This window comes from Mercenaria mercenaria, chromosome 8, assembly GCF_021730395.1.
Source record: "Mercenaria mercenaria strain notata chromosome 8, MADL_Memer_1, whole genome shotgun sequence".
Lineage (NCBI taxonomy): Eukaryota > Metazoa > Mollusca > Bivalvia > Venerida > Veneridae > Mercenaria > Mercenaria mercenaria.
The window spans coordinates 28,946,927-28,973,204 of NC_069368.1; the positions used below are offsets into that span (position 1 = coordinate 28,946,927).

General features: G+C 35.1%; 1 protein-coding gene across 1 annotated transcript in view; it reads left to right on the forward strand.

Annotated features, from left to right (window-relative positions):
* Positions 1-26,278, forward strand: part of LOC123566670 (uncharacterized) — a 52,568-nt gene that overhangs the window by 13,581 nt on the left and 12,709 nt on the right. The window contains exons 2-3 of the mRNA XM_053549094.1: positions 18,293-18,854; positions 21,592-21,748. Of these exons, the coding sequence (XP_053405069.1) occupies positions 18,306-18,854; positions 21,592-21,748 (706 nt within the window). The 5' untranslated portion in view covers positions 18,293-18,305. The remainder of the gene's footprint in view (positions 1-18,292; positions 18,855-21,591; positions 21,749-26,278) is intronic.

Sequence of the window (26,278 nt, forward strand, 5' to 3'; positions counted from 1 at the left end):
CGCCCGAGAAGTGAACCCATTGCTCAAAGGCTCGATTCTCGAGTTTCTGGCCTTCAGTAGACTTATGTATCTTCTGAAGGGGGCCCATATTTCATTACAAATGTTTCATTTTGAACTCATTTAGGATGAAAACAAGGCAATATTCTTTGTCCCAGGTCCGATACTGGTGTCTGTGAATTATACCAGCATGCGTAAATATCTTTTACGAAAATATCAGCTTTTTGTTCGTATATGTTTAACGATCGTTTATCACTATCAACTTAACCGTTTAATTATGCTTAGAGAGTCTATGATTTATTTCAAATGTCATCTATATGTAAAAATGGCAGACATTAAACTAATTTAATTCATTTTTAAGTTCCTGGAGAATCAAAATCCGATGATCTTTATTTGTCCCCTACTGGTTGGAAACCAGTTTTGGAGACTATAGGATTGCGCTTTTCCGTCCGACCGTCATTCTGTCATTCCGTCCGTCCGTCCGCAATTTCATGTCCTGTCCATAACTCTGCCATTCATCAAGGATTTTTCATATGCTCCTCATAATGAAACGACGTGTCATGCGCAAAACCCGGACCCTTAGTTTAAAGGTCAAGGTCACAATTGGAGGTCAAAGGTCAGCAGGGTTTTTCATGTCCGATCTGTAACTCTGCCTACAATGAAGGGATTTTAATATAACTTGGCGAAAATGTACCCCATAATAAGAGATGTGTTATGCATTACTTTTAGACCCCCTAGCTTAAAGGTCAAGGTCACACTTGGCAGTCTAATGTTAACATGGCATTTCGTGTCCAGTCCATAACTCATTCAATAAGGGTGTTTCATTTTACTTGGTAGAAATGTTCACCATGATAAGACGACGTGCCTTGAGCTAAACCTGGACACATAGCTTAAAGTTCAAGTCACTATGAGAGGTCAAAGGTCAAAAAGTATTTTTTAGTCCGGTCCGTAACTCAATTAAAGGATTTTAATATTACTTGGTACAAATATACCCCATAATAAGATTATGTGTCGAGCACCACTTTTAGTCTCACAGTCACACTTTGCAGTCAAATGTTAACATGGCATGAACAGGGTCTGTTTCATGTCCGGTCTAGAACTCTGTCATACATCAAGGGGTTACAATATTACTTGACATACTAGTAAATGTTCCCCATGATGAGACGACATGTCATGCGCAACACCCAGGACCCTCGCATACATTTTGGCCGTGAGATATTTCAATGTACTCGTGTCACTGTTGGCTGCTTTCTAGGCCTGATATCTGCAAAAGCCTTTTCCCTTTGTACACCCGAGTTGCGCACCCGTCTGCTCATTCATGAACTTCCTCAATATTTACCTCCTTGCTTTCTAGTATCTCCAAGGCTCAATTTTCAAAGACCACAACTATATCAGCATCATGTTTAGTTTCCATACTTATGTCTTTTATGGCATGCTGCATTTTAACAACCTTGTCCCAAAATTTCTTAGTTTTTTTCTCCGTTTTTGCTATGTAAATGTTCTGTATTAAATGACATGTGAAGTAATAAGTAGCATATTGGACTGTTGGTTATGATGTCTGCCCTGTAACTCAATAGGTCTTAAAATGCCTCCGTAGCCGAGTGGTTAAGGTCGCTGACTTCAAATCGCTTGTCCCTCACCTCAATCAGGGCATTGAATTCTTCATGTGAGGAAGACATTAAGCTGGCTTAGGGAATTTCGGTGGTTCTATCCAGGTGTCCGTTCGTGATGAAATATTTCATTATGCTTAAGTGCTATGCTGCATTCTGCATAATGACAAGGGGGATTATGCATGTCTTAAACTTTGTTGGCTGTTCATGCGTACGAGTAAGCACATTCATCCCGTTCGGTAACATTTCTGTCCATATCACCAGCACATACACAATATAAACACATGGGAAATGAGTGTCTGGGTTAACCACAAGCTAATACACCGGATGCATATCACATTGCAGCATGACCGAAAGCAAGATAATGTCATAGGCTAATGAAGAATTAACATTGTTATTAAAATGAAACAATTAAGCATGTATGAATGTCAGAAAGGAACACGTAAACGTAAGATGCACAAACGGTCATGTCACAATGCAAAATGAGATATCAGAAGGATGCATATGAACATCAGAATCACAACTGCATATATGTAAATCGCAAGATTGGATGTACGAAAGCACAATGCAGTTTTTGCCCTAATTCTGTTCCATATATATACCTACCAATAACCGTTATAGGCGCACATAATATATTCAAATTATACTGAGGTGCCCCCCTCGGAAAACGATCGACACTCCACGTCGTCTTGAAGGAAATAAGTGTTTGATGAAGGAGGAGCCTAAGTATAACATATTTTCGTCTTTTTCTCAATACAGAAATTCTAAACTTTGCGAAGTGTTTGAGATGATTAAAATCCTTTATTTATAAAGGAAATTGCATAAAAAAGATTGATCTATAAAAGTGTATCACAGTTTTGCAATAAATTAACCCGTCTTGAATTATATATCTTTTAATTCAGTGGGGATGGAATTGAAGACCTGAAAAAATTGTTTTCTGTGTATCTCTTTTCTGACAATTTATTGAGAATTTGAGATACTCTTTGGTTGTGTATGGGACTGCCACACAGCACACAACGTTTTAGTTCTTTTGAAATATCGATGGGAGAGTTGAATCTGTTTGAATATATCAATAGAGCTTATTTTTACGTAATCTTCATGCATAAAATCTTATCAAATAGTATCATGGTATAGCATAATTTTTTACCTTCATTTTAGTATGTTACATATCAAATGTGGAAGAAAATCATATTTAAGCAAGGCATCCCCTCTTTGCCCAGAGTATCTATATTAATGAAATACTATTGGTGTTATGGAATAGAACACAAGATACCGACGTAAATAGTCTTTTAAAGTTTGATGAAGTTAAGAGAAAAAAATATGCTTGAGCATAATCTATATAAATAATTGTTAGCTTGTAATCTTATTATATATATATTGAAATTCAGTTTACACACACGAACAAAGACATGCATTTTCTTATCAAATTGCTTTTCATGAACAAAGTTGACCCAGGTTATTCTTATTCCGATCCGTCTCGACTTGTCAGTATTAAGATAGGATTTTCGTGTTAAAGAAACAAAAAGACAGAAGCCGTCGAATCCCTTTGAGATTTTCTGTGCGAAATACTTTTGCAACTTTCAAATCCACCGGCGTTTACTTGTTTATAAGTATGTTTTACAGTCTACCGACTTTATATTTTTATTTTCGTAATAAGACATCATGCATTTACATTTTTAACAATAACATAATATGTAATACCGACCAATATGTTTTTAAAAATACTCGACAGTTTCTGCATGATTTCAATAAACTCTAAAAACCGAATGTAATATTTGAACGAAACAATTGTTTTTCTGAATTAAGAAGACGAAGGAAAAGTACAGAAAGAACATACCTTGCTGATGCCCCAGTCACACATACGGCGCGGATAGCTACGTCTAGCCACGGATATAAACGTAGTAATCCGTATCGATCCGTAGCGATCCGTACCTGAGCCGTACCTTAAAGTAGTAATCCGTATCAATCCTTACCCAGGTACGCATCGATACGGATTATTACGTTTCTATCCGTAGTTAGATGTAGCTATCTGCGCCGTATGTGTGACTGGGGTATAAATTAAAACTGGAATTACAGAAATACACCTATCAAAATCAAGTACATTAAGACAAATAGATTTAAACAAAAACTGTTGCCATTTAGAGGAGGCGAAACAAAACGAGATCAATTTGATTTTAAAGCGGGAGAAATGTTAAGACAATAAAATTGCCTAATTTGCAATCGCATTGGCAAGCTCCGAATCAATCATTGCAATACATAAACCCAATTTTTACATGAAAAACTGCTTTCATTTTATTGTGTAACTGCTCGATGGTATTACCAGTATTGTGTTTCAGTCTCAGTTTGTTGAGCATAACAAACACGCCGCTTACTAGCTTTACAAAACGCTAACCTTATTCATTTTACACTGTATTTCAAAATAATGATCTTTATCAACGCACATGGCAATTTGACCGAACTATTCATCTAATCTTTAAAGGTGTACTTGACAGTGAAAATAGCATAATGAATGTTATGATGTCTTACGTATAAAATAATGACATGCGGGATATTCTACCGTATTACCAGCAGCCTTTATTAATGACCGATTAAGTTCATACTCACACACAACAACCCTTGTGTCAAAAACTACAAATTGACCTATATACAAATAAAAATGACCTTTATATGGCCTCCACCATCAAACTTAGAACCTTAATGAACAACATTTCTGGTCCCACAGTCCACACGAATGATTCAATTTAGGTCACACTAACGCAAAACAAACATTGTGCCAAGACCTGCAAACTGACCTATATTTAAACAACCTTGACTTGACATTCACATGATCTCCTCCTTTAAACTTAAAACCTAAAAAAGCAAAATATTTGGTCATATTCAAATGACCTCCATCCTCACATCACCTTCACCTACAAACTTGAAACATTTTAAACAACAGGTTTAATTCAACAGCCCACATAAATGGCCAAATTTAGTTCATACTCACACCCGTCAAACTTTGTGGCAAGACCTACAGACTGACTGATATATATGAACCTTGACCATTATATGATCTTCGCCATTAAATTTCACATCTTAAAACCAACATGTTTCTTTAAAACGCAGCTTATTGTTTAAATAAGAAATAATAGATCTAGATCTGTTCCTATATTTTATCAGTTAGATACTGCAAGCATAATTTCAGAACTCCAACGCTAAGGATAAATCATAACATTACAAGCGCTGTAAGACTTTCCATGCAATGTTGCCACGTTCAAACGTTATGTGGGAAAGTTGAGTTGCTTATGTAAAATGGGTCTAATACTTACTGTGGTATTTTAGTCGATTCGTGATAGAAAAAAAGCACAAAGTGTATAGGTTTCTTAAATAGTGTATAATTTTATATCGATTGTAGAGTAAAATTACACATTATATCGTCCACTCTCGATAAGTGTTTCCTGGAGTTCTGCCAGTACTCGCGAGGAACGAATGCATTGTGATGGTAGCAGTCACATTCTGCGGATGTAATTCGAACCCGCGGCCTCCGGGCTACAAGTCCAACGCCCTACCCATACATTATGATCTTAGATTTAGACTGATAAATTAAAAACAGATTTTGATGAATTGAATATATCTGAACTTACCGATGTCTGGTTAGATGGGCCTTTGAAGAGTAGCTTTCCCACAACAGTGGTAATGTCTCTTCTCGTGCTCCTTTAAATTACTTTTTCTCCGAAAAGACTTTCCGCACTCCTGGCACATGTATTCATTCTCCATGCTATAAATAGATAATATGATAGTTTTACTGCTGTTACTCTGAGTGCAACAATGATACCTGTGTGCGTATTTAAAACTTCTTTTTGTTTGTCTTTGATTTACGACCTCTTTCAAAAGTCAGAATCTTATGGTGCGGATAACTAAGCTAACCATTGTTACTCGAAAGAACAAGTACTAGGCTTCCATTCCCCGTAAGCATTTATCAACTTCTTCCCTCAAAGATACATGGTCGGTTGCGCATATGATGGATTTAGAGCAAAATAATTTCAAAATTTTATCATTTTACCTTTTTTATGTATAGATATACAAGAAACGTTTAAAGAGCAGTAAACGTGTAATTATTTCCAAGTTAGGATGAGGACTGACGCTACTCATTTTCACTGTAGCATTTCTGGATATACTACCCTACCGAATGAAAAATAGCCTATTCCCAGCATCTGCATCCTTTTTTAACAATATCAAAATGTTTACAGTTCAGTCATTCAAAGACAAAGATGTTCTACATGCGTGATAAATAGTCTTTGACGTGTACGTTACCCTCTGGGGAAAAATGACATGTACGTCACCTCCTGAAAACCCGCAACGTGTACGTTACCGCACCCTTTGTCTACGATATCTTTAATATTCCTGAATAGCCATGTTAAATATTTGGTACAGGACTTTGGACAATGACAATCTTTATTTTAAATCTACATTCCAGCGAAAATTCTCTGCAGAATCTGTGATAGGTGCGTAACTTGTGAACAGACGTGTTCGTTACCAAAATATTTTGCATCTTTCGAATCGGCTGGGCAAGGATTACGTAAAAACGGAAGGGAGTTTCATCAAGTTACATATATCCGCTGAAAGAGCTTTTTATTGTGGGGTTTATGCACGTTATCTCGTTTAAAACAATTGCGGATCAAAAAAGTTATAGTGAAAAAACATACCTGAAGCGGGCCTATTTTTAGCACTTTTGCGTGCACGTTATCCGATTTAGTCACGTGGTTTCCCCACCGTGATTCCATTGTAGAAACAAGATTGAGCCAGTAAAGGCAATTCAAATGTCGATTTCATTGAATAACATGGTTTATGGCCCCCGCTTTGTTAATTGTTTGAAGATGAACTTAAATGTACAGAAGATAACGATCAAAGCTGCAAGATTATCGAATTTTCAAATAAGGCTTATCAACAGTTGCGTTGGGTGATCCTATACCAAAGGCACATAGGGGCCGCCATATATGAAAATAGAATACATCCTTAAACGACATTTCCACCTAAACCGCGGGTCTGATATTGAATAATTTTACACAATGGTCCTTATGGCAATGTAACCTTCTATCAAAACTGTACATATTACATGTATTTTTATACGTCAAAAAATGGCCACCAGAGGTAATGGTCAAATTTCCCCATATTCATATAGTGGAAGCGTTAAAAATCTTCTTGTGTTGAAGTACTGACATGATTTTAAAATACATTTGTAATTTTACATAAGTGGTACTTGTGTGACCCTCTACAAAGTTTTTTCAATTATTCCGATTCATTCAGAAAAAAATGGCCACCAGATTTTTATTCATTTTGTTAGGTTTAACGTCGCACCGACACAATTACAGGTTATATTGCGACTTTCAAGCTTTTTTGGCCGCCAGAGGGCATGGTAACTTCTCCCTTTATTCACATGTGTTTAGTGCAAATTATATGAAAAAGCTCCTTGTATGAGTTTCATAAGTTTACACAAATGGTCCTTGTGTGGCCTTCTACCTAGACTGTTCATTTTTTTTTTTTGGAATTTTCATAATACATGGCCACAAGGGAGAGATGTTACTTTTTTCCTATATGTATATACTGGAAACTTTAAAACTGTTCTTGTCAGAAACGGCAGGTCCAATTTTAAAACAATTCTATGCAAACGTTTCTTGGATATTTGGCGTGAGATGTCTTACTGTTTTCCGTAATTGTTCAAATTATTGGCATAGGTTCAAAGATGACCATTCACTTGTTTGTGTCATGTATATAACATAGACTAATATAATTCAAAACCTTCGAATATATTTTTTCAGCTTGAGCCTTGATTTTTATATAAATCAAGTTCTATACTTGTAGAAAATCATATTATACTAACACACTTGAAGCCTTTTACACATGTGAGCGCTTTGGGAGCGACGACCCTCTTGGTATCATAATTATAGTTTACTACCTTTTGGCGTTGAAATAATTCGTATATAATAGAACAGAATTAGAATATCTTATGTTGCATGAGGTAAAAAATATCTGCTGGCCATAATTCATCGTCACTATCAGGAATTCATATATACACGGCTGCTAATCGGACAATTCGAGCACCGTCGATCCTCCGCTCCTATAGAATTACGACACTGTTTTGTACGAAAAACAGACAAACTAAGGTTAGTGGCTTCATTTTCTGTGAGGCATAGTATATTATCAAATATCGATCTTCTTTAGTCCGACCTACAGCAGCAAAACACAGCATTTGTGCACAAAACTGTCTCACCAGGGTGAAAAAATAAACATTCATGTAAGACTATCAAAAGGTAAATTCTTCATTTCTTTTACAGATAGATTTACATTTTCTTGGAGCTTTTTAAGTACAGGTCACCACTACATTTGTTTTGAAACACGACTCTTGAATTCACGTTTACAAAGAAATGTCAACATATGTAATACAAACAAAATACATGTAATGAAAGGTACTCACTTGAGAAATATTCCAAACAAAATGTTTGTTGACTTTCCTTATAAGAAGACTTAAATATTCAGCTTCAAGTAAAACATTTTTCATCCACGTATCTCGATGTTCAATACGTATTTTGTCAGGTAAAAATACTATTATTAAACTACAGTCACCCTTTACAGTTCACAGGATGTTATTAACCTTTTTCTACCTAAAAGAAATGTCTGTGGTTATATGTACACTACACCAGAAAACTCTCAATACATGTCCCACTTATTTTCTACTTAAAGCGACTAACCCACACATCGTGGTGTGAAAATTTATAAAATCAAACGTTTACCTATATTGATCTTTAAGTGGCATATTTAATTTTCTAACAATGTAATTTTCATCGAATTTTGTCCAAAATCGTGTTTTCCTAATGAACCACAAATAAAATCATTCGTCTACCATTTCTGATAAAGAGTTTTCCGGTTTATAAAAGAACGGAATCCCCGGCCTTCATCGAGCATCTTGCAACCATCAGGTGACAGTGATAACACGATAATCAATAGAGCGTACAAGTATAGATATCGCGTAGTGTAATGACGTTTTGAAAATGTAAATAAATAATACAATAATATAAAGTGAAGTCAGCACACTGTTGTTCTTAGCATGCGAGGATCCAGCCAATTTTCTCAGAGGGGATCCGACCGAACTGCCACTTATGAAAAACATGTGTCTTTATACACTTAATAATTTGATGTGACTTGTTCGGATGCTAGCCGTTTACAAGTACAGGGTTGCCAATAAGTTTTTCTTGAACAGCTATGGGGTCCGGGGGCATGCCCCCAACCCCCTTTGAAAATTTTGAAATTCAGCGCTTCATTTCCTGCATTCTGAGGCATTTTTAGAGCTTTTAAGAACACATTTTCCACTGTAATGTTATAAAAATATGCCCCTTATTTTCACGTTTTTATAAACTCACCAGTTACATTTGGGAAAAATAACAAGATTAAGTTTTCTTAAAGGTAAACTTCTTTGTTTCTTTGAGATAATTGACTAAATATGAATTACGTCGTGGTCATATTTAACAGCAGTGACATACACTTTGAATGCTGTCCTATTGTTGCCTTTTTGAAAAAACATTTTCTTCCCTTTCTTCTCTTTTTTTCTTATTTTCTTTTTTGGATTTTCCAGGGGTCCCCCTTGGATTCGCGCATGCTTAGTATTGACCTGGAAGGGGTGAGGGAATCGAATCCTTTCCGCCCAAATCTGCCGAGCCTGATAACATTGATATCAAAAGACAGTTGTATGTTATTCTATTTACAAAATGTATCATGAAACTCATACAACCTACCTAGAAAAACATATGTTCTCATCTCTTATTTCGTAAAGGTTTACTTCTGAAGTGGAAATTAAATAATTTATATTATACGGATTTTGAACATTCAGAGATTCTTAAAAATGTAATCTCTAAATTTACACAGATCCCAGAAATAATAATAACACAAACATTTTTGCTACTAGCGATTCATGTTTAATTAGCCGATCCTATTCTGTCGTTCATTTCACATGAACACCGAAAAAAATTATTTCATTTCTTATATTTACATTATATTTCCTTTCCATTTATAAACTATATAATATTATGAATTGTATATTGTAGCATTTAGCATTAAAATCAGCTTCCCAGCCATTCTGTTCGCCAGACGGAACAACTGCGACGTCATCTAAGGAACGTTCCCCCAGACTATACGCGGACGTTGTCAAAACAGCGGCCGGTTATCTCTAAGTAGCTATGACGTAACATTCACGTCTTTCCTTTTGCTGTTTGTACGAAATGAACGTCAAAAGTTTCAATGGAAAAGAATATGGCAAATGTAAACATTGTGATGTCATGATGAACGCTCCACATTGACGTCATTAAGTGATATTGTCTGTGTGATAAATGTGGAGACAAGCATATTTAAGGAAATGAGTTGGGATAACAGATTTTTTAAGTCATGCAACATCAAAACTGGATCTGTATTTAAATTTGATGTGGAAGAAAGCTGATGTAAAAATTAGTCCATCAATATGGGAGGAACTTAATTTTGATATCAGTTTAATGACCTGATATCAAAATAGAATATCAGGCAAGTGATATCAGGCACTTTGCAGTTTACAAAGTAGTTGCGTGATAAATTACTGTATAATTTAACTTATATCGCATGTGCAAGTAGCTGCGCAAACATCAATGTTTACAAAATAAAGCCAATGTTTACAAAATAAAGCGTTTTAACTGTTTATAAAATGCGTGAGAAAAACTGCGCCAACTCGAATGTTCCCGTAAATCTGGAAACTAGAAACTTTTTAACCACTTGGTTTCATGTACATATGTGAAATAGTGGCGTCTTTTTGACTTTCGGTGATACTTTTATTTAAAAATTACAATTCATAATTGTGGGTTAGTCGCTTTAACGTACCCGTGTCTGTGTATCTTTTTGAGATCAACGTTTATGTTATTTATTTTTTCTCTTTTGAATTTCAAAAAGACCCCTTTCGTTAACAAGTTTGAAATGATATTTTTGTACACACCGGAGACAGGTCGTGCTTCTCAGGCCATATGTAAACATTTCAAGATCTCTCCATATATTTGAGTAGCCCACACTCTGTTTTATTGATATGTATAACTTCTGCTATATAAACACAGATTGGCCTCTTTCTAGGTTTCAGTCCCACATTTACAAAATCACCAGGTTTGTAATCTGCACGTGCTGACTGTTGAGATGTTTTCATGTTGTTTCTTTTACTTTTGCATTATTTGAGTTTACCCATAATGTCAAGGTTTCTTTACTCCCAGTTGCTAATAATATCAACATTCTCACATTCAAAATGTTGTCAATATACACAGTCAAGCGTCACATTAGCAGCTAAGATTTTGTTTGTACAGCCTAAAGTCCTTGCTCAAGGACTAAACAAGGTGCAGTTTTCGTGTTCCTGTTAATACCTGAACATTGGTCTCTGGTCTGTTTCTGTTTACATTGCAATGAATTCAATCTCTTCTAGACACAGTGTTTCGCTCATTATCGGCTTCTTCCATTTTGAGTTTTCTTGGCAAAATTTTTACACATTGTCAGTATTTCCAATACCTTTTCTGTTACTTATAACAGCGCGATAACAATCATTCTTTACTGTGGCACCCAAGCCATCGCATACATTTTTGTCATGAGATGTTTCAAAGTAATTTCGTGCCACTTTTGGTTGCTTTCTAGGACTGATATCTGCAAAAGCCTTTTCCCTTTGTACAGGGCTGCACACCCATCAAGGACTTCTACCATATTTACCATGTTTACTTTCCTTACTTATGCCATTTATAGCCTGCTTCGCTTTGACAACTTTGTCCGCAAGATTGTCTTAGCAGCTTTTCTCATTTTGCTTCTTTACATTGTCATCATCTTTTTCAGCATCTTTGTCATAAAATAATTTAGATTTATTGAGTCGCAGTGATGATTTTCTGCTCTCTTCTGCAACGGAGTTGTTCTTCTGATAATAAATTAATTTCGAACAACCTTAAATACTACATTTATGTTCTAGTTAACATTTTATTAAGGACCTTTAAACACTTCATGTTTTATCAAAGGACCTTTAAACATGGAATATTTTTAATGAATTTTCAGTCTGCTTCACTTAATTTTCATCGATAAGACGTGATGCAGTTATAAAAAACAAGAACCACGCTCCATGATTTGTATTAGCAAGGTTTTCTTTCTTTACGAGGAGGGGTCAAAAAGTCGTTATGAAGGTATGAAGTCTGTCTCGGTTTAGGGCCAAAATAATCTTTGTCGCTGTACACATCAGACAGGGGTCGCTAGAAACAAGTCTATTTAATGTGTGATTGGATCGGGAGGAAATAAAAAGGTCGTTGTAGACAGAAAGTCACTGAAAGCAAGTGATCGCTAAGGCAGTCTTTTCTGTAATCTATAGTGTCCATAATCTCACTGACAGTACAACAAAATATACAAAAATGTAGAAGCTTTCCATACCACAGGCGTGTACTGTGTCAATTAAATGCCCCTTCTATCGACTCCGCACACAACTGAGGCATCTTAATTATTAGTTGACCTCTAGTTTATTGCGCTTAGCGCGACGCCATATTAGAAAGTCGACGTAACGTCATTTAGCATTACGATCTATGGGGAAAAAAGAAAAACGTGAGACTATTTCTTTAAAATAAACTTTATTAAAATGTTAAAATGGTCTAGAGATATTTAGGTACGGTATATAAAATGTTTTTGGACAACTTCACCGACACGGACAACTCAGAATCGAGTCAAACGTAATAATGGGAACAGATTTTAGTAAATAAGTGGGATACAAGAACTGTTTTTATATCAGCCCTGTAAAAGCCTTTCACAATATAAATTGTGCATCAAACTCAATAGGTCTTTTCTGTGTAAACCCTTTTCAGGTCATATTCTTCATCTTGCATGTTACAACAAAGCAAACATATTTTATGTAATTCATGTGGATATTTTTTGAATACTGGGAAACAGGAAAATGCATGTTTTGGGTTACAGACACTAATTAATATGATAAGTAATGCTTCAGATACGTTTATACATACCTTGGGAATCACTGGGACTTAAAACTTTAGTTTTTAAATGTCTAAGGACATTTTAGACTCTGACAGATGCTCATCTCTATGAGAAAATACATTAATTTCAGTTTAAAAATACAATTTATCGAAGTAAGACAGCACTGGAAATGTTTGGGGTATGTTTATTGCCATATCTCAATAACGGAGTAATATATTAACTTGAACTTTGGTGACCTTAAGTGGCCATCAGGAGTGGTCATTATTGTAAATGCTAAATGTAAGAAAATGAGTAAATAAAAGCTGCCAATTTTCTTCAATCTGTATTCAACGTAATAAAAGTAAAATCTGTACAAATACTGTGCATTGGCGTTGACTCAGAGATCAATGTTTGTGCGTCTGTTAATAGAGTAGAGATATTTCGAATTCTTGCTGCCTTCAGTTTGCTACATATACAAATAGTAGAAGTGAATGACTGTCAGATTAGCTTTTCTCATGAATTTGCTTGTGATACCCAACTGGTCATTTATAAATTAATAGGGGTTCTTGAATATAGTTTTAGGCATGTCTGAGAATTTGAATACAAAGGAACTAAAATTGATTGTTATAGAAACATGTGTTATATTTTATGATAGATTATAATTTAAAAATGTTTAGTACTTTAGTGAAAAATGATTGCAGAAAAGATAAGTTATTTTGGTACAATTCATATTCGTAGTTAGCGCTACGTGTTTGTTCAAAGTAAGGTCTATCTATCTTTCGGACAATAATAAAATTAGCTTGTTGAAATGGACTTGTTTTTTATGTAACTGCTATTTTTCTTATAATTATTGATGATGCTGTTTTCTTGTTGCTGGGGTACTTCTGGTTACTTTTTGTTGTTGTTCTTCATGTTTCATTTTGTTGCTGCTTTTAAAAAAAAAATCTTGTTGTTCCTGTTTTTATGTTGCTTCTTGTTGCTGCTGTTTTCCTTTTACTTCTTGATCCTGTTGTTTTCCGTGTTACTTCATGTCACTGTTGTTTTCCATTTTACTTTATATTGCTGCTGTTTTTCTTGTTGATTGTTCTTGCTTCTGTTTTTCTTATTGCTTCTTGTTGCCGTTCATTTTCTTATTGTTACATTTTAGTTGCTTCTTGTTGCTGGTTTTTATAGCGTTTTACCTGTTGATTCTCGTTGCTGCTGTATTTCTTGTTACTTGTTGTTGCTGATGTTTTTCACGTTGCTTTATGTTGCTACTGTCTTTTTTTTGTTGATTTTTTTATTTCTTCTGTTTTTATGGTTGTTGTTGTATTTCTTGTTTCTTCTTCTTGCTTTTATTTTTCCTGTCGGTTTTGGTCGCTGTTTTTTTCACTTTTCATTATTATTATTATTATTATACCAGATTTATATAGCGCCCTTTTCATGATCAATTTCACGTTCAAATGCGCTTAACATAGTTCAAATGCAGCCACACAGGGCGCATAATTAATCCTCTACTAGTACAGTCATAGAGCGATCTGCCCAGAGGGACAAAGTGAGACAAAGCCCCCACGACTTTTCTTCTTGTTGCTGCTTTATTTCTTGTTGCGTCTTGTTGCTTCTTGTTGCTGCTGTTTCTCTTGTTGATATTTGTTGCTTTTTTTTTTCTTGATGCAACTTGTAGCTAATGTTTTTCTTGTTGCTGCTGTTTTACTTGTTGTTACTTGTTGTTTCTTGTTACTGCTCTTTTTCTTGTTGATTCTCGATGCTGCTGTTTTTTGATGCTTCTTGTTGCTACTTTTTTGCTTTTTATTGCTGTTTTTTCTTGTTGCTGATGTTTTAATTGTTTCTTGTTACTGCTGTTTTTCTTGCTGCTACTGTATTTATTGTTATATCTTGTTGCTAAAGGTTTATCATGCTACTTGTTTCCGCGGTTGTTTTTCATTTTGTTGCTGCTGTTTTTCTTGTTGATTCTTTATTCTTCTTATTTTCTTGTTGCTGCTGTTTTACTTGTTGCTTCTTGTTGCTGTGGTTTTTCTCGTTGCTTCTTTTTTCTTGTTGCTTCTTGTTGCTGCTGTTTTTCTTGCTGCTGCATTTCATGATACTTCTTCTTGCTGTTGGTTGTTTCATGTTACTTCTTGTGGTTGTTGTTTTTCACGTTGCTTCATGTTGCTGCTGTTGATTCTTTTTGCTTCAGTTTCTTGTTGTTGCTTCTTGTTGCTGCAGTTTTAATTGTTGTTACTTGTTGTTGTTGCTTTTCTTGCTGCTAATGACTGTTGCTGTTGTTTCTCTTGTCGCTAGTTGTTGCTGTTGTTTTTCTTGTTGCTATTTGTTGCAACTGTCTTTCTTGCTGCTTTTGTTTTTCTTCTTCTTGTTGCTATTTGCTAATGCTTGTTTTCTTGCTGTTGTTGTTTTTGTTACCAGAATCATTAAAGTTAATCATGAAGCAGTCATAATTATAATAATATTATAATAATATTATAATTGTTGTCTTAATATTTTATGAAGGATACAGCTGTTAGAAGACCTAAATATAGTCCTTCATCCAATAACGATTAAGTGAATATTTTCAATACACTACCGGTCCTCCAACTAATTCCGGGGACTAATTCTGGTTACGGGGTATATATAGGATCACTTACTTTCATTCAGCCGTCCGTCCTTCTTGTCATCGGTTTGAACGACTGTCACACGCTCACGTGTACTTAATCCCTTCAACAGTTTCCATCAAATTCAAATGGAATGTGGCATAAGCACGAAGTGGGCAAGCCAGCATTTACAGGGATTTCATGCCCGATATGTTCTTGACTTATGACCGATTTTGGACTTTACTAATTACAGCTGCATATATACCATATGTAGTCAACAACTAAAGCAATTTCAGCTCATTCATTTGAAATGTTGTGAATCTTCAACATGGTGTGGACATGTACATGTTATAAAGAACTTCATGTCCATTCTTCTTAAAATTCACTACTTGTTTTGAGATATCAAAACTACATTCTGTATACTGCGTACTTTTTACTGCTATAAGAAGCTAATAATGTGTATGCTATAATCCGAAGCTTACACAGTGTGTGCTATAATCCGAGGCTTACACAGTGTATGCTGTAATCCAAGGATTACACACCTTATACTGTAATCCAAAGCTTACATTGTACATGGTGTAATTTGAAGCTTACACAGTGTATGCTGTAATCCAAAGCATACAATGTTCGTATGTTGTAATTCAAAGCTTGCAATGCGCATGCTGTTATCCAAGCTTACAAAGAACATGCTGTAATCCGAAGTTTACACTGAATATTCTGTAACCCAACATTTACGCTGCTTATGCTGTGGTCCAAAGCTTACACTGCGTATACTGTTATCCAAAGCTTACACTGCGTATGCTGTAATCCCAAGGTTACACTGCGTATACTGTTATCCAAAGCTTACACTGCGTATACTGTTATCCAAAGCTTACACTGCGTATGCTGTAATCCCAAGGTTACACCGCATATGCTGTGATCAAAATCTTACAAAATGCATGCTGGTATTCAAAGCTTGCACTAAATATTCCGTAATCCAAAATTTAGGCTGCGTATGCTGTAATCCAAAGCTTACACTGCGTATGCTGTAATTCCAAGCTAACTCTGTCAAGCAGTAACCCAAGGATAACACTGCGCATGCTGTAATCCGAAGCTTAAAACTGTGCATGCTGTTATGCGAAGCTTACACTTAGCATACTGTCACCCAAAGCTTATACTGTGTATGCTGTAGTCCAAAGCTTACAGAGTGCATAATGTCCGATGTTATCACTGTGGATACTCTAAACTGAAGCTTTCACTGCGCATTATGCAATCCAAATCTTACGCTGCACATGCTGTAGTCTGAAGCTTACACTGCATATGCTGTAATCCGACGCTTATACTGCAAATGCTGTAATCCGAAGCTTATACTGCGTATGCTGTAATTCGAAGTTCTTACTGTACGTGCAGTAATTCGAAGCTTACACTATGCATACTGTAATCAAAAGCATTTCTCTGCATATATTGTAGTCTGAATATACATGCATGGTGTAATCTAAAGCTTAAACTGTGCAAGCTATATTTTGAAGTTTTACTCTGCTTATTTTGCAATCCGAAGCTTACAGTGCGCTTGCTTATTTCGAATATTACATCTCGAATACTGTAATCCGAGTTTTTTCTTTGTGCATGCTGCAGAAGCTTACACTGTATAGGCTTTTATCAGAGGCAAACAATGTGCATGCTGTAATCCGAAGCTAACAAAACGCCGGCTGTAATCCGAAGTTTAACACTGCGTATGCTGTAACCCGGATTTACAATGTGCATGTGGTAATTAGAAGCTTCCACTGTGTATAATGTAATCCGAAGTTTTACACTGCATAGGCTGTAAATCGAAGCTCATAACGTGTATGTTGTAATCAAAAGCTTACAATACGCATGCTGTATTCTGAAAATTTACAGTGTGCATCCTGTAATCCGAATCTTTCAATGAACATTCTATGATCCGAAGTAACACTGAACAGTCAAACCTGTCTATAAAAATAACCCTAAGGAGAGCCAAAAAATGTGGCCCTTGTCAGGAGGTAGTCTTTATTCATAGGTTGAAATACGCTGTAAATGTTAAAATGGGAAACAAAACATGTGGGCTTTAGAGCCAGGTGGTCTCTGTTCAGGTGTAGTCTTTAACGTAGGTTGGACTGTAAATGATGTAATCAAAAGTTCAAACTGTGCAGGCTGTTATCCAAAGCTTACACTAAGCTGTAATCCGAAGTTTACTCTATGCAGGCTGTAATCCGAAGCTTAGACTCGGCATGCATAGGCCAAAGTTTACACATAGTGCATGATGTAAACAGAAGCTTACGCTGTTCATTCTGTAATTCGAAGCTTACACTGTGCATGCTAAATCTAAAGTTACACTGCGCAAACTAAATCCAGGAATTTATACTGCGTATTTCAAACTTACACTATTCGTATTTTATTACCTTACGAACACTGCACATGCCGTAATCCGAAGTTTGCACTGCGTATGCTGTAATTAGAAGCTTACGCTGTGCATGCTGTGAACGGAAACATCGACTGCGCATACTAAAATCCGACGCTTACACTGTACATGATGTAATCCAAGGCTTACGCTTCGCATGATGTAATTCGAAAATTACACAGTGCATGCTGTAATCTGAAAATTACAATGTACATACTAAAATCTGTATGGTTCTATTCAGGTGTTGTTATCTGAAACTTACACTGCCTGTGTATCCCGAATGGACGTTGTAATCTGAAACTTACATTGTATATGTTGTAATCCAAAACTCACAATGCATATGCTGTACATAATTTGAAGCCTACGCCGCGCATGCTGTAATCTGATGTGATACACTGCGTATGCTGTAATCCGAAGTTTACACTGCATATATAATCATCGAAAGTTTAACACTATGCAAGCTAATATCTGAAGCTTGCACTACCGCATAGTTATGCGCATTTTACACCGACATATGACAGTTTGAAGTTTACTCTGCACATTATGTATTCCGAAGCCAACACAACGTGTGCTAAAATCAGACGTTTTACAGTGCCATTGCGGAATTAATTCTACACTGTGCATTAAGTGATCCAAAAATTACAAAAGTTTAGTGTAATAGAAAAGTCTACACTGACATTCATAATATGTAATCTACACTTTAACACTACGTATGATGTAACTAGTTAATAACCACAACTTGTTTCGTTTAGGTTCAATATTGGGATGGCACATCCACTTTATTTATCGAATGAAAAGTACAGACAATGGTTGAAGGCCGGACTTGGCTTAAGATACTTGAAAGAAGGACTAGCGCCTTTCTGTGAGGACGTTGCCAAGCAACAGCATAAAGACATCTTAGATAACATTAAACAGACAAAGATACTACCGACTGTGACATGTGGTCAATGTGCTGTGAGAACTCTCAAACCAGACCATGTAAAAATAGGAAAGAATAAATGTCCTTTAGGTCAAGCTAATTGTAACTGCTGTTGTAAGGGTGGTAAAATTGCTTGTCCAAACAACGTATGTGGCGCCATTTATGACAACATTATAACTAATCATGCGTCCGTACCACCAGCTCCTAATTGGAAAAACACTCAGTCTCAGCAGTGGACTGTAGATCCGTGGAGTATAGCTAAATGTTTCATCAACGTCTCTGGATATGACCTGAAGACATCAGCAGCCGACATTGACTGCACGGGATTACTGCATGTGATTATCAACAATAAATATTTTCATAACCACATCACTGGAACAGATGTGTTCTCAAAGGTAAACTTCTACAATGGTTACGCAGTTCTGCATAAACCTCTGCCTGTTTTAAATAAAACGTTGGTTAGCTCTGTTACACAAGATTGGTAAAAAATATACATGCATTCTGAACTGGTTTCATGGCAAAAATTTACTATATTAAACATACATGTAAATGGTGTAGGTACGAAAACTGTTTTATACATGCGTTGTAACTAAAAAGTTCCCGTGTACTTTCTGAATTCCATATTTATAATTTTTGCTTGTCTACTATCAAATGTAACAGAAATTGCCACAATTACGCTTAATATTACATACATTTTACATAGCTAAATATGTTTAAAGAGGAACGCCATTCGGACTTATTTAATTTTCAAGTCTTAGGCCAAAAATTATCATCTTCAGTGTTCGTGATACCCTAGAAGAGTATATTTGAAAAGCTGTTCGTATCAATAACTGAGCTTTGTGGATTAAAACATTAATAGTTTTTAAATATGTTAAAACATTTTCATCTTTTTCTAAATTGTGATATTTTTATGCGCCCGTCCGAGTTGTAACTCTGTCAAGCATAAATGGATTTTGAATAACTTGGCCTAAATGTTCACAATAAAGAGTCGAACTCTGCAACTATGAAGGTATTTTGAAATAACTTGGCGGAAAAGTAAACCATAATAAGGCAATGCGACCCAGATCCAGACCCAGACCCAGACCCCTAGCTCCAAGGTAAATATCAAACTTAGAAGTGTTTTAAGGTTAACAGGGGTCCAGCTCGTAACTCTGTCATTCATCAAGGGATTTTGAGATTACTAATAATAATAAGAGACAACGTGTCATGTGCAAAATGCAGACCTCTAACTCTAAGGTCAAGGTCACACTTAGAGGTTAAAGTTTAACATGGTCTGTTTCTTGTCTAGTCAATCACTCTGTTATCGATGAAGGGATCTTAACATTACTTAGCAAAAATATTCCATATAGTGAGATGACATGTCATGCGCAAGACCCAGAGTCTAAGCTCTAAGGTAAAGGTGACACTAAGAAGTCAAAGGTTAGCATTGTCTTTTTCTTGTCTGGTCCATAACTCTGCCATTTATCAAAGGATTTGAAAATAGTTTGACACAAATATTTACCATATTAGGAACGGGTGTCGCGCTTATGCCCCGGGTCTCTAGTGTTAATGTTACAAAATGATTCATAACGAAACTGTTCTGGCATATTTTGCGCAGACAATTGTAGCATTCTTGGGCATGCTTCGCGGGCATTTGTCACTGATAGTGATAGCTCTTGCTTTTATGAACCTTACCGTGATTCTTTTCCTTGTATGAAATACTTATTCACGAAAAAGTTAATAGTGAAAGTGATTCTTTTTTAATATACAATATACATTGTTGTTATTTCCATTCTTGTCGATATTTTCTGTTTGTAAGTTTTCCATTCTTGTTGAATTTTTATCTGTTTGTCAGTGCAAAAACGGTTACTTTTACTTAATGCAGTTAAATTTTTGGGTAAACTTGCAAGTTTTCAGTTATGCTAAAATAGTCATTTTAAGTCTTTATGGTGATATGAGTACCTTAAGTGCTATAACATATGTACTTTGAATATTCAATTAGCAATTACACATTTTGTGATGCCATATTGTATTATTTGCCCTGATGAGTAATAAACGAAACCGGTTTGAAAATATTAAGTTTCTCATTTATTTTCTATACAGCTTTAGGTTGTATTTTTCTATATAGAACATCATTTTTACCTATTTTTCATGAAAGTTCTATCATAAATTAACGGAAAATGAAAAGAAAATAGGTTGAATAGTTCCTAGTGAAATGCCAGCCAGTTGTGGTCTGCTACCCTGAAAATGGCGCTATTTTGCTCTTGTCCGCTCAATAAACCCCTATTTCCGGTTTCGATTTGCAAAACTTACAAAATGGGGTGTATAAACATGGAAACTGTCTCATTTCATGCAGAATGTATCCTAGCATTTAAAACGTGTAATAAAAACACTCGTTTTACACGAATTTACGCAAAAAGAGGGAAAATAGGATCTATTTACTTTGGACTTTTTCGACCAAATTATTGATCCTATTTCTATATTTTTGTGTCAATTAAACACCCTCTTTGAAAGTAGGTAGCAATTCAGCATAAATCTTGCATGGCCTCGACAAAATGGTAATGTGTTAATGTATTTAAAAATGTATCTGTTTCGCTGCTTAGGTGTTGCGAGATTTTATCTATATATAACAGACATTCATCCTAAATTCATGCTCGTTCATGGCGGTTGAAAAGTACGAACGGATGGACATCTTCAAAACTATATTCAAGCCAGCTTCGGCGTGACACAGTGAGAAATTATCTAACACATTCACTTTAACAGGAGTAGAAATATAAGACAAGAAAACTTTAGGTTTGAGAACTTTTAACCTTAACTTTTGAGGAAATTTACAAAGTGTCGTAACTAACAAGACGTCTGAGATACAAGCAATATCTGGTACAAATACCTTTATTTAATGACCGTTTACGAAAATCGCAAGACGTAATGTAAGTTCCCGATAGTGGCCACAGGTTATTACTAAATTTAACAAGCAGTATACGTGTAAGTCTCTGTTATTGCTTTTATTGGTTTTGTATAAAACCTAAGAATCTGGCACAATATCCCGGTTGTCTGTTACTTCTATATCTAATATGTCAGGGCATAAATCACATAAATCAGACTTAGTCTTCTGCCTTCGGTAGAGATAAATGTATTTTTTAATAAATGAAACAGGTGAGAAAATACAGAAGCGAGATATTCCGCTCGAGCACCATGGAACTAGAAAATGCAAATACGTATATAGATGATATGATTGCTGTGCTGCAAGATGGCAAGGAACTGATCTACCGAAAAGACGCCAAAGAGGCTGTAAAGAAACTTCAAGAGGTTGGTACAATACTGTCACTGTTTATATTTACTCAATGGATAAAATTGAGGATTTGTACTAAATAAATGGATAAAATTGAGGATTTGTATTTGTTTGCTGTCAGACCTTTTTAGAATAAAAATTAGCTGATAGTTAGCATAAACTACCAATATCGGTCTAATATAGGCAAATCGATATCTATTTATAAAATGGTCCGACGGCATCTGACTCACCATGTTTTGCTCTATAGCTTTAGCTCTGAATGAGATATTGAACCTTGACCTATAGTCTTCTTAATCAGTCCAAGAATATAACGTGGGACCAGTGGATGTAAGGTCAGGGTCACCTTAAATAAAATTAGCATAATGTTTCCCCGCTCAAAAACCTTAGAAATGAAAATGCCTATAGATAGCATTGGAAAAGCTTAAGTTTCGATTTCAAAGCCAAGATTACCATTACTAAATTATTTTTTATATTCTTACACTCCCACTAAGTACAAGCGGCCTAAGATGGTTGGCTTAAATTCCGTGGGAAAAAAAAGAGAAAAGATCAATTTAGATACAACACTACATGTTTAAAATTTGGGAGTAAGTGGGGAGGGGGTGGGCTCCGTGACCGAGTGGTTAAGGTACTGATTTCTAATTTCTTGCCTTTTATCTTTGTAGGTTTAAAACACCCCTCGCGGTGTAGAATTCATTCATGTAAGGAAGCCGACCATAGCTTATGGAAGGTCGATGGTTCTACTATGGTGCCCTTTCGTGCATGAAATAATACTCAAATCTGCTTCCGGAATAAAAGAGGATCTTCCGGACTGTCCCTCTTTTTTGCCGCTATATGGAATTTTTACCGGTGAAAATCAGAGCAAAAATTGAAGAAATCGCAGACCACAGCAAAAGAAAATCAGAATTTGTTCGTACGTCAAACAGCTCAGATTTGTTCCTACTACCCAACAAAATTCCAAATTGCTTTAAAAATTATTTTTAATTTCTCACTATCATTTGTTCGTACGTACGAACAGCCTGGATTTGTTTGTACGTACTAATAAATGAGAGAACTGAAAAAGAATTGATTTTTAAAAAAAATGCAATTTGGAATTTGTTCGAACGTACGAACAAAACCTGTTTGTTCCTACGTAAAACAATAATCCATATTCCGTATCATTTTTCAGCTCTGACATTCTGTTCGAACAGCCCAGATTTGTTGATATGTACGAACAAAATTCCAAACTGCTTTAAAAATTCTTTTTCATTTCTCACACTCATTTGTTCGTACGTATGAACAGCCTGTATTTGTTCGTACGTACGAACAAATGAGAGAACTGAAAGAATAGATTTTTAAAAGATGCAAATTGAATTGTGCTCGTACGTACGAACAAATCCAGGGTCTGTATGCAAAAGATTAATTTTCAGTTCTGACATTTTGTTAAAACAGCCCAGATTCGTTCGTACGTACGAACAAATTTACAAATTGCATTTAAAAATTATTTTTCATTTCTCATAATTATTTGTTCGTACGTACGAACAGCCTGAATTTGTTCATACGTACGAACAAATGACAGAACAGAAAAAGAAATTTAATTCAAAAAAATGCATTTGGAATTTTGTTCGTACATGTACGTACGAACAAATCCAGGGACTGTATGCAAAATATTAATTTTCCAGTTCTGAGATTTTGTTTGAACAGCCCAGATTTGTTCGTACGTACGAACAAATTTTCAAGTTGCATTTAAAAATTCTTTTTCATTTCTCACAATCAATACTTAATATGTATAAACAGCCAGGATTTGTTCGTACATACGAACAAATAAGAGAACCGAAAAATAATTAATTCTAAAAAAGATGCAATTTGGAATTTTGTTCGTACGTACGAGAAATCCAGGGACTGTATGCAAGGGATAAATTTTCAGTTCTGACATTTTGTGTAAACAGCCCAGACTTGTTCATACGTCCGAACAAATTTCCAAATAGCATTTGAAAATAATTTTTCATTTCTCACAATCATTTATTCGCACGTATGAACAGCCTTAATTTGTTCGTACGTATCAACAAATGAGAGAACAGAAATAGAATTAATTTTAAAAAAAGCAATTTCAATTTTGCTCGTACGTACGAACAAATCCAGGGTCTGTATGCAAAAGATTAATTTTCAGTTCTGACATTTTGTTTGAACAGCCCAGATTTGTTCGTACGTACGAACGAATTTACAAATTGCATTTAAAATTTCTTTTTCATTTCTCACAATTATTTGTTCGTACGTACGAACAGCCTGAATTTGATCATACGTACGAACCAATGAGAGAAAAGAAAAAGAAATTTAATTTTAAAAAATGCAATTTGGAATTTTGTTCGTACGCACGAACGAATCTAGGGACTGTATGCAAAAGATTAATTTTCAGTTCTGACATTTTGTTTGAACAGGCCAGATTTGTTCGTACGTAGGAACCAATTTTCAAGTTGCATTTAAAAATTCTTTTTCATTTCTCACAATCATTTGTTCATACGTTCGAACAGTCTGGATTTGTTCGTACGTACGAACAATTGAGAGAACAGAAAAAGAATTAATTCTAATAAACATGCAATTTTGAATTTTGTTCGTACGTACGAACAAATCCAGGGTCTGTATGCAAGAGATAAATTTTCAGTTCTGAAATTTTGTTTGAACAGCCCAGATTTGTTCATACGTACAAACAAATTTCCAAATTCCATTTATTATTTTTTTCATTTCACAATTTTGTTCGTACGTAAGAACAAATGAGAGAACAGAAAAAGAATTAAGTTTTAAAAAATTGGAATTTGGAATTTTGTTCGTACGTACGAACAAATCCAGGGACTGTATGCAAGAGATAAATTTTCAGTTCTGACATTTTGTTTAAACAGCCCAGACTTGTTCATACGTACGAACAAATTTCCAAATTGATTTAAAAAAAATTGTTTCCATCTCACAATCATTTATTCGTACGTATGAACAGCCTTAATATGTTCGTATATGCAAACAAATGAGAGAACAGAGATAGAATTAATTTTAAATATGCAATTTGGAATTTTGTCCGTACGTACGAACAAATCCAGGGTCTGTGTGCAAGAGATGAATTTTCCAGTTCTGACATTTTGTTTAAACAGCCCAGATTTGATCGTACGTACGGACAAATTTTCAAGTTGCATTTAAAAATTCTTGTTCATTTCTCACAATCATTTGTTCATACGTACGAACAGCCTGGATTTGTTCGTACGTGCGAACAAATGAGAGAACAGAAAAAGAATTAATTCTAAAAAAAACATGCAATTTTGATTTTTTTTCGTACGTACGAACAAATCCAGGGTCTGCATGCAAGAGATAAATTTTCAGTTCTGACATTTTGTTTATACAGCCCAGATTTGTTCATACGTACAAACAAATTTCCAAATTGCATTTTTTTTTCATTTCTCACAATCATTTGTTCGTACGTACGAACAAATGAGAGACCGGAAAAAGAATTAAGTTTTAAAAAAATGCAATTTGGATTTTGTTCGTACGTACGAACAAATTCAAGGCTGTATGCAAGTGATAATTTTTTAGTTCAGACATTTTGTTTCAACAGCCCAGACTTGTTCATACGTTCGAAAAAAATTCCAAATTGATTTAAAAACTCTTTTTCATTTCTCATAATCATTTATTCGTACGTATGAACAGCCTCAATTTGTTCGTACGTAAGAACAAATGAGAGAACAGAAATAGAATTAATTTTAAAAATGCAATTTGGCATTTTTTTCGTACGTACGAACAAATCCAGTGTCTGTATACAAGAGATGACTTTTCCAGTTCTGACATTTTGTTTAAACAGCCAAGATTTGTTCATACGTACGAACAAATTTTCAAGTTGCATTTAAGAATTCTTGTTCATTTCTCACAATCATTTGTTCATACGTACGAACAGCCTGGATTTGTTCGTACGTACGAACAAGTGAGAGAACAGAAAAAGAATTAGTTCTAAAAAACATGCAGTTTGGAATTTTGTTCGTACGTATGAACAAATCCAGGGTCTGTATGCAAGCGATAAATTTTCAGTTCTGACATTTTGTTTGAACAGCCCAGATTTGTTCATACGTACAAACAAATTTCCAAATTGCATTGATTTTTTTTTATTTCTCACAATCAATTGTTTGTACGTACGAACAAATGCGAGACCGGAAAAAAGAATTAAGTTTTAAAAAATTGTAATTTGGATTTTGTTCGTACGTACGAACAAATTCAGGACTGTATGCAAGTGATAAATTTTCAGTTCTGACATTTTGCTTAAACAGCCCAGACTTGTTCATACGTACGAACAAATTTCCAAATTGATTTAAAAATTCTTTTTACATTTCTCACAATCATTTATTCGTACCTATGAACACCCTCATTTTGTTCGTACGTAAGAACAAATGGGAGAACAGAAATAGAATTAATTTTAAAAATGCAATTTGGAATTTTGTTCGTACGTACGAACAAATCCAGTGTCTGTATGCAAGAGATGAATTTTCCAGTTCTGACATTTTGTTTAAACAGCCCAGATTTGTTTATACGTACGAACAAATT